Source organism: Olea europaea, chromosome 21 (genome assembly GCF_002742605.1).
Source record: "Olea europaea var. sylvestris chromosome 21, O_europaea_v1, whole genome shotgun sequence".
Lineage (NCBI taxonomy): Eukaryota > Viridiplantae > Streptophyta > Magnoliopsida > Lamiales > Oleaceae > Olea > Olea europaea.
Genome location: NC_036257.1, coordinates 14,273,446 through 14,283,567, shown reverse-complemented (window position 1 = coordinate 14,283,567; position 10,122 = coordinate 14,273,446). Strand labels below are relative to the sequence as shown.

Sequence of the window (10,122 nt, the reverse complement as noted above, 5' to 3'; positions counted from 1 at the left end):
CGTGAATCAATTATTTAATATCACAAATTAATTAATATTTACAGTAACACATTCCTTAGGTTGTTCAATTCACCAAGACTAGAAATTAAACTAGAAAATTACTTAAATTAATATATTATTAATCCCTACCAATTAAAAAAAAAAGGATTAAGGAAGAGAAAGACTTGGCATGGTATGCATGACAAAGAATTTGGTGAAATTGAAAGAGTCAAGAGACAGAACTCAAGTCAGTCATTAATCAAGACAACAATAAATTATAATTAATAATTTGATATGATTTTAAGTCATAATTTAATTAATTAAATGGTCAATATAGTTGTTAGGAAATGATCAGTCAAACAAGTTATTGGGAGTCTTATATAAATTGACAAATTAATTAAAATTAGAGACCATTTTGTCTTGTTAATGATAATTATGAAATAATTAATTTCAAGACTATTAATGTTTATTTTGGAGTTGACTCGTGGAGAAAAGTATGAGGTGCTCGTGCCCGTGCCCGTGCCCGTGCCCGTGCCGATGGTGCAGGTGGCTGTGGTGGTGAGATGGTGCAGTGTTCGGTTGGTAATAGTGGTGGGAACGGTCGTGGAATTTTGGGTGATTGTGATTAACGAATAATACGTGATATATAAAATAGATAATGGGCGCTTGTTCGGTAATGATTATGAGAATCAATTTTTTGATCATTAGAGAAAAAAGTAAATTCCACATGTGAGGAAAGAAGTCAAAAATGATGGTTGACTAGGTTAAGTAATAATCAAAAAATTGAATTTTTGGTATGAAAAATCAGAATCAAACGAGGGCAATATGTGATCAATAAATAATATATAACCTAAAAAAATATTTAAATTTGTATAATTTGTAAACTTATGATCAATTAATTAGAAAATTTATGACCAAGAATTAGTTTATTACAAATTATATTAATAATTTGTGACCGTGATATAAGTTGTGACTTTTAAAATTTATGATTTGTGGTCGAGAAATAATATGTGACCTATTAATTTGATAATTTGTCATCGATAGATAATTGTGATTTATAAAATTTGTGATTTGTAATCAATAAATAATGTGTAACCAATTAATTTGATAATTTGTAACCTATGATATTTGTAATTTGTGATTGTAACTAGTAAGTAATTGTGACTATAATATATTTAATTAATAATTATTTTAATTATCTTTTTAATTAATAAAAATTAATTATGACTTGAGTTTTGAAACTTTAAAACATATTTCATAATTTTGAAATTGTACCTTTTAATTAAATGTATATTTCTCCCCTTATTAATTATCAATTAAATTTATGGGCCCATTTGACAGGTTTTCGCTTTTCACGGAAGAGATATATTAGGTCAATTTATTCTAAAAGTTCTTTTTATCAAACAAAACACTTTTAGACAAAACACGTCGAATGACTATCGATAGTTTTCACTATGAATAAAAATATTTTTTAGAAAATTATATAAAGATATTCAAAAGTAGATTTTTATCTAAGAATTAGCTTTTGATTTTTTAAAAGAGATGCAAAATGGAAGCTAATTACTATAATAATAATAATAGTTGCATCACATATCTAAGAAGTCAAGGCAACCTCGAAGTCTCAAACGCACCTTTCTTGGGTCAATTTTTTTGAATTGATTCGTGAATTCTGCCAAAAAATATCTGACCATGATGAAAAGAATCGTTGTCAATCTTCTTTACCAGGAAATTTCTAATTTAATTTATTCATTAAAATTGAAATTTCATTAATTCCAATGACATTGGAAGCTATAAATTGAATTGGGACATTGCACATATCTTAGCAGTGACAATTAATTATGAAAACATTTCTTCTCCTCCTATTCTTTCTTGTAGCCTTGGCCTCAAAACCAGAATGCATTAATGGAGTTGAGCATGTTATCGGCGCCATATCGGATTGTAACACTCGAGTGGGCAAAGAAGAAAGAGTAGCCATGGAAATGGCCATTCAAGATTTCAACATGCAGCACAAACAAACATTTCTTATGCTGAGATTGAAATGTTCTAAACGGAAACCTTTACAGTCAGCTCTTGCAGGTAATCATCGAATGATCCGTTAATACTTAGTAGAAGTTTGAGAATAGCCGTAGAAATCAATGAACTTTTGTGAAATTTCTTTGCAGCAAGACATCTGATCAATAAGAACAAGGTGGAAGTTATTCTTGGACCAAGATCATGGGAGGAAACATCCAATGTTGCTGAGGTTAGTGAACACTATGATGTGCCAATTCTTTCGTTTGCCGATTCTAGTCCACCATGGGCTGCCAAGCGTTGGCCGTTCCTCGTTCAAGCTGCGGCGGGGACACACCTACAAATGACGGCAGTGGCTAATATAATTCAATCGTGGGGGTGGCGCCGGGTGAATGTAATATATGAGGACACAGATTCTGCAGCTAGTGGAATCAGTCCTTATCTATTTGTTGCTTTACAAGCAGTTGATGTCGAAATAAGCAATCTTTTACCCCTCCCTTCTTTTGCTGATTCCACTTTGTTGCACAAAGAACTCAAAAATCTGAAAAAAGAGCAATGTAGAGTGTTTGTTGTGCATACTTCGTTAGAACTCGCGATGCATATTTTTGGAATGGCGAAGGAAAAAAACATGATGGAGAAGGAATATGTATGGATTACCACTGATTCCATTACAAGTTCGGTGCATTCAATGAATTTTTCCTTAATTTCCTCTATGCAAGGTGTCATAGGCGTGAGGAACTCTTTTCTTGAGACTGGACCTGATTTCAAAAGTTTTTCGACAAGATTTTATGGGATCTTTGGCCGGAAGTACCCCGAGGAAAAGCATCACGAGCCTGGAATCTTTGCACTGCAGGCCTATGATGCCGTGAAGATGGTGGGATTAGCAATGATTGAAGGTACCAACAGCAATGGCCAGCAACTTTTGGAAAGTATTCTCAAAACAGATTTCGAAGGTTTAAGTGGGAATATCCAGTTTACGCAGCAAAAATTAGAGCCCACAACTCAATTTCAGATAATCAATATCATTGGAAAGCATTATAGAGAATTGGGATTCTGGACTGAGAATTTAGGATTCTCCCATACTATAGATCATGGAGTGTACAATTTATCCATGGAGAGTTTAGGAGATGTGAATTGGCCTGGACTTGGAGGGCGATCGTCTGCTCCAAGAGGATGGGATCTTCCAACAATTGAAAATCCTCTGAGAATCGGAGTTCCCAATGGATCCATTACAAACAAATTTGTGAAAGTTGATTATGATTCTTCTAAAGATAAGTACACTTTTTCGGGATTTTCTGTCGACGTGTTCAATGAAACTGCAAGGCATTTGAAATACTCTCTACGATATGAATTCATTCCTTTTGGAGGAAGCTACACTGATTTGGTAAAGAAAGTTCAATCTAAGGTAAGATATTATATACTCTCCTAGTAATATTGCATCCGAGTTATATTCTGACACAGGTCTCGATTGTTTCTGCAGGAATTTGATGCAGCAGTTGGTGACATCGCCATAATATCAAATCGATGTGAATATGTAGAATTCACGCACGCTCATACAGAGACAGGACTATTAATGGTAGTGCCAATTCTATGGCATTCAAGCAGAGCTTGGCTCTTTGTGAAGCCTTTCACAAAAGCCATGTGGTTTCTCACGTTTTTCATTAATGTCTTCAATGGATTCGTCGTATGGAGTATTGAGCGAAATTACTGCTCCGAACTAAGAGGACCAATTCTGAACCAAATAGGCACTCTACTTTGGTTGGCTTTTGCAACACTGTTCTCATTACATGGTAACATAGACACAGAAGATGATCACACTAGTTTTCAAATGAAAATTTGTTGATTTTCTGTTGTTTAACTTGTCGACAGGTGAAAAATTACATAGCAATTTGTCACGTATGGCGACGGTGGTATGGCTTTTTGTGGCTCTGATCATCACACAAAGCTACACAGCCAGCCTTACCAGCATGCTCACAGTGCAAAATCTCGAACCAAAAATAGCAAATATTGAGACACTAAAGAGCAATAATGCGTTGATTGGCTATTCGCAGAGGTCTTTCGTTAGAGGATATTTGGAGGGTCCTTTAGGCTTTAAATCAAGCAACATCAGGAATTTCACATCAACGGATGAGTATGCGCAGGCTCTCAGAAGTGGTGCTATTGCAGCAGCCTTTCTTGAAGCTCCTGTGGCTAAACTTTTCGTCGCCAAATATTGCAAGAGCTTCACCATTGCCGGTCCTGCATACCAAGTTGGAGGATATGGATTTGTAAATTCTCTCCCCCTTATGATCACCTCGTCTAAAACTTTAAGCCATTGAAAAAAGTATACACTTTCACGTGTAGGTCAATTTCAATTTTTATAATTAATCAGACACGCGTACAATTTTGGGTAACCACCATCTTAAACGGATAGAGAGGGGACATGATTTTACTGGATGAAACTGATGACAATGTTTTCTATTGATTTCGTCTTCTCAGGCATTTCCAAAGGGATCTCCTCTACTTCCTGACATAGATGAAGCATTACTGAATGTTCGCGAAAATGGTGTGCTGAAAGATTTGGAGCAGAGCTTAATAGCATCTGAGAAATGTGTAGATATTCAATCAGACAATGAAACTGCAAGTCTTAGCCCTCAGAACTTCTTTGTGCTGTTTATAATCACAGGAGCCACATCATCAACATCACTATTAATCTACTATTTTCGGGCGAAAGGCAGAAATGAGAATTTCATGGCTCAATATAAAGGGATTTGGATTACTATAATGATGGTTCTGAACAAGTTGGGATATCACAGAAATAGACTTTCAAGAAAAGTAAGTGATGTTGCTGATGAAATTCCCGAAAATTTTCCAAATAATTTGCATTCACGGCCACAAATCTAGCTTAATTCGTATCCTCGATGGATCAGTTGACTCTAGTTATCGTATATAATTGGCTGTCAAGAAGTTGTTTGCTAGAGACTGTAAATAGTAAATACTAAACAACAAATAAATGGGGTTTATGTTGTGTCCAATCTGTAGCGTTGTTCTTCACTGAGAGCTCTACATGTCGACTTTTGTTTAGTACCTTACATTAAATAAACCTTTCGACTTTGAAGTGTGATTCAATCTCGTTTTCTTGTAAGACAAATAACGCGCTACCTTGTTCTTTATTTTACAGCATATTTTAACCAAAATGCTCAAAGAATACCGGATAGGTTAAACCAATCAGACAAATAAATAAATAAAAGAAATTTCTACCCTGACAGCATGCATTACAATACAAAAGCAAATTATTTAAGTGATCTTAAGCCTCCAACATTGACTTTCTTAAACCTAAATACAAAACAAACAATGAATGAAACAAATTCTAGCCACAATTTTCAGGAAAAAAGGAGCCAAATTTTCATTTTTCTCCTTTATCCTTTCTTGTCAACATTTCATGAAAATGAAACCCCACCCCAAGTCAAGTAAGTAGCAATACTATAAAATCATGGAACATAATGGGTCCCACCCACTACATCACGTGATCTCATTGCACATGCAGCTTATCAGCACCACAGCCTCACACCCTTGAGAAATTATTCGAAGGTGGCGGCTAACGGTGGTTGTGGTGGTGGTGGTTCTTCCACGGTGGCTTTATCTCCCATCTTCTTAATGTTTTGTTCATGATATACTTTTCTCAATCTTTCTATCTCCTTCTTTAATGCTTGCTGATGGGCTGTCATTTAATATAAATTTATATAAGTAAATGTCAAAATGGTGAATAAAAATGAAACATGTACAAAAGTTATTGATGGAAAAAAAAAATACTAAAAAGTAGGTTTAAGTAAGCCTGGACAAAAAAATCAAAAAATTGATTAAACCAATCAAACCGAACCGACTCAGGTCAGTTTGGGTCAATTTGACACAGGTAATTAGTTTGGTTTTTTTTTTTTTTTTTTTAACAAAATCATAGTGGATTGGTTCGTCATGATTTGAAGCCTCAAACCATTGGTTAACCGAACCAATCCAACTCACTTACATGTTTACCTTTTTTTTAAGAAAAATAAAAATCAATAGTTGATTCGGTCATGTGCGCTTGTTATCTAAATAAGTCCTAATCTCATAATTATATCATGATTCCTTCAAATTTATGATGTTGTCGGTAAGTAATAGTTCTGAAAATTTCATTTCACAAGCTCATTATGTTATAATTAGCTTTTTTTCCCTACTAAGACATTGAGACCACATAATGTATAAAATGGCAACAAAATTCTTAAGTTTTCTATTGATAGTTTCTATTAACTTAATTTTATTTGTTAATCAATAATTCTTGTAATAAAAAGTTATTTATTTATTTTAATTCTTGTAATCTAATTGGACCCAAAACTTGGATAATTTAAAAAAAAAAAAAATCAATTTGAACTAAAAGTCCAAACCGACTAACCAAACCAAATTGATTTGTTTGGCTTGGTTCGATTTAAGAGTTAGAGTGGATTGGTTAGGGTTGAAATTAACCCAAATCGACTAATTTGATTTTGGTTTCGGATTAGAGTCAAAATCAACCCAAACTTAATCACGCCCAGACCTAAGTTTAAGTAACTTTCAAGCAAACCTAACATGCTGATAATTTCTTTATGTTCAAGTTAAGTAATTTCAATGGTCAAATAATCGATATATCACCCTCAATTATAGTCCTTACCATCTTTGAAAATTTTATCTTGAGCCAATGCTGCAATTCTCTGCTTAAGAGCACTATTATCAACATTGAGAAGCAGCCTTTGATGGTCTAAAAATGCAACCCTTGGTGACAAAGCTGATAGTTCATTCTGCATTGATTCAATAATTAGGACTGCACAAAAATTATAAGTCGACAATAATATTATAAGTAAATTCTTAACTTATTTTTATGCTTTAGTACTGTCAATTTCTCCAGACAAGACATGCGTACCTGCAATGTTGTCACACTCCTTTCAAGCTCAGAAATGTATTGTAATTTCCTCACTCTTGATCTTTGAGCCGACTGACGATTGGCCAAAACTCTGGCCATCAACATGAATACGTTAGAAAAATGAAATTATTCACTACATCTAAAGCTCAAATGATCATTCAGATTCCAAATTTGCTGTCTTGACGCAAATAGTTAAGAATGAATGCGATATCTGTTAAATTATGCCAAAAGATGGAAAACTTTACACATTCAACAGACCAAAAACATCTTTCACTCCAAAAAGTAAATGTTTCTTGGGGTATGTTTTCCTTAAATAACATCGATAAATTCTAGGACTGTTTCAATTTTTTAACAAATTTTACCTTTTGATCCTCTTTGGATCAACAATGGTATCCCCAGAAGCATTATCAGAAGATTTGGCAGGAGGCAGTGACTCTACTGGTGGTTTGCATGAACTATCCACCTCACCAGGCTCATTCTTCGGCTGCACACGGTGGGGCTCCTTCTCCACCTCCACCTCCACCACCGTTGTTATCTTCTCATTGTTTTCACCGTTCTGATCCGACGGTGAGGAAGGACTAGACGAAGACCTTGTAGTAGGCCCCACATCCGCCATATCATCAGAAAACATGTCTCTTAACTGTTCATCATCCAATCTCTCAAACCCATTATTATTATTGCCAGACTCTTCCACGAAGGCGACAGGGTCACTCGCCGTCCTCCGGTACATGCTCCGCCGTGTCGAGGAGAAGTCGACGAATTCATCAACCCATGAATTTTGTGGAGCATGAAGTGGCATCATTTGGAATGGAAATGACGGCCAATTGTGTGCCATAGATGGAACTTTTGGTGGTAAGTGCTCCATGCATTAACAGCCCTTAAATCTTCTACTCAATTATACCTAAACCAAAACGAGATATAAATCAAGTTCAAGAAAATCTTGAATGAAGAATTTCTTAGACAAGAGAGTTGAGTGATTTAAGGATGAATTGTCAAGCGTCTGTGTGAAGGGTATCATCAAGATTGCAGGGCAATGTTCTTATTTTTTAAGGCCCGGAAGTTTTGGAGGGAAGGGTGGGGGTGGGGGTGAGTGGGTCACATGGGATGTAGGATTAGGACAGCTAGCTACAGCTGTCGAGAAGAAGGGTCATCGAAATCCGGTTTTCTCTGTGAAAGTAGCAGTAGTTTAGTAACTGGGAATCAGCCACCACGTGCCAATGTGCCATTGCCTCTTCACCACCCCGGTTATCATATGGGAGAATCGAAGATTCATTCTGTTTTTGGGTTTTGTTCTTGTGGATAATCGCATTAGAGTTTATCTGTACTTGTTCACTATCCACCATTGGATGAAATCCTTCGACGATCTTTATAGTCAATTTTGTAACGTTTGTCAGCATACGATTCTTTAGCTTTTTTCGTATTGGATTGCAAGAATTGGTCCATCAGAGAAACGAGGCTTCATACATTCAAGAACTTAAGAACGGAACAAAAAGGAAAAGACTCGACATTCTTCCCGAAAGAGATGAAATGATTTTAAAAAACGAAAACACTAAAAGTCATATAGAGTGGACATGATTTCGACAAGATTAATATAACAATGAGGTAATTGTCATAATCTTGAATTAATTAAATGTATTCCAATTTCATTCGAGAATGTAACGTTTACTATATTGTCACATAAACTATTGATTGTGAGCCTTACTTACAAAAAACATTACTCTAATGAAATAGGTAATAGAGGGATAAAAATATTGAATGGGGTATAGTGGGAGGATGTGGGATTTAGAGAGGATGAGCTGTGAAGGGAAAAGAGGCCGCAGAATAATGTCTTCTTCTTCCCCATGTGCAATGTTTTTATGTCCCCATCTCAATTTGCCTTCTTCTCAACTCAGTCACATGGAGTCTCTCTCTCTCTCTCACACACACACACACACAATGCATAGAGGCTTCTTTCTTAAAAAAGTTGAACTCCAACTTTGAGGGCTCCGACCGTCCCGTCCCTAGAGATTTGTGAGGAAAGTAAATCGCGGGATGTTCTCCAACAAATTAGGAAACAAGAGCTGCATGTACACTGCGCCTACAAGGAATCCAACCCCCACACTGCGAATGCCAGTAAGGCGTGAGATAACGTCACTCCCATCATTTGCACCACTGGGCTCTGCCCCGAGGCATAGAGGCTTCTTTCTTGGTAGCTTCCATAATTCAACCATAGTGCTATTCATGTTTATTTTGTTAGTTAAAAGTAGTTAAAAGACTAATAATGATTAGTGAAAACTACAAAGTCACTTGTGTCATCAGAAAGCTTGTCCCAACTGCATTTATTATTGTTTTCATGTGAAAAAGGGCTTGTCGACGTATCACTCGTTTATGTGACAAAAATTTTACTATCACATAAATTTATATTGAACAGCAATGACATTAAATAGAATTATTTTAAATGAAATTTGACTTGCATAGTAGTTACAAGAAGTCGAAATAAAGAACAAATTTTACCTTTATAAAATGTGTGCGTTTAACAAGTTACAAAAACCAAATATTTTGTCTTTGTGCAAACTTGTTATCCAATTCTAAAGCAAATATCTTAAAATATTGGCGTCACCAATTGATTGATTACAAAAAATCTTTGATTGATATGCAAATATATGGCGCTAAACAAGCATATGCATGTGCAATGGAGAAAAAAGTTGGCTTCATTGAAGGTAATTCTAACCTAATACCATCGAAGCTATTGACTCGCTCTTCAATCATTATCCTTGTTTGTTTTTTAAAGAAGTGATATTTAATATAAAAAAATAGAAAAAAATTATGAATCAGCAAATATATTTTATTGAAATAATGTTAAAAATGAATTTGAAGAAAAACGAGACAACCCAACTCAAGGGCTCTATGCAAACATAAAGCATTTGAAAAAATAAAAATCAGAAAAGGACAATTACAATTTTCCAATGTTAATCGCAATCCCCAAAAATTCTAAACAAACCGTACAGGATTTGGGACAGACAGTGGGACCCCTTATTAGCCTAATTCAATGAGAAAAAGTGTCATTATTGCACGTGGGAGGAACCAACAACGAGACCCTACCTGTTTTTTCCAATTAGTGATATGATGGAATTCCCTAAAAGGGAACGCGCGAACGCGCAGAGTATTGATCTCATCCACTTCCCATCCGCCCATCATTTTCTTCTAAAAATATTACGAAAATTAAAAATAAAAATCCAAAA

At 35.3% G+C, this 10,122-nt stretch overlaps 3 protein-coding genes across 3 annotated transcripts in view; 2 read left to right on the top strand and 1 right to left on the bottom strand.

Annotated features, from left to right (window-relative positions):
* The window catches only part of LOC111370163 (glutamate receptor 2.1-like), a 5,257-nt gene extending 4,642 nt beyond the window's left edge, over positions 1–615 (top strand). Inside the window, exon 3 of the mRNA XM_022991858.1 lies at positions 435–615. Within this exon, the coding sequence (XP_022847626.1) occupies positions 435–615 (181 nt within the window). The remainder of the gene's footprint in view (positions 1–434) is intronic.
* A 1,174-nt stretch (positions 616–1,789) lies between these two features.
* LOC111370814 (glutamate receptor 2.8-like) lies at positions 1,790–5,097 on the top strand. Its single transcript, XM_022992691.1, has 5 exons — positions 1,790–2,055; positions 2,142–3,394; positions 3,470–3,779; positions 3,859–4,256; positions 4,468–5,097. The coding sequence occupies exons 1-5, from the start codon at positions 1,818–1,820 to the stop codon at positions 4,870–4,872; spliced, it is 2,604 nt and encodes an 867-aa protein (XP_022848459.1). The 5' UTR covers positions 1,790–1,817; the 3' UTR covers positions 4,873–5,097.
* An 86-nt stretch (positions 5,098–5,183) lies between these two features.
* LOC111370815 (basic leucine zipper 61-like) lies at positions 5,184–7,961 on the bottom strand. Its single transcript, XM_022992692.1, has 4 exons — positions 7,264–7,961; positions 6,902–6,992; positions 6,653–6,779; positions 5,184–5,689 (listed from the first exon to the last, which is right to left on the bottom strand). The coding sequence occupies exons 1-4, from the start codon at positions 7,764–7,766 to the stop codon at positions 5,550–5,552; spliced, it is 861 nt and encodes a 286-aa protein (XP_022848460.1). The 5' UTR covers positions 7,767–7,961; the 3' UTR covers positions 5,184–5,549.
* Between the last annotated feature and the right edge of the window lie 2,161 nt (positions 7,962–10,122).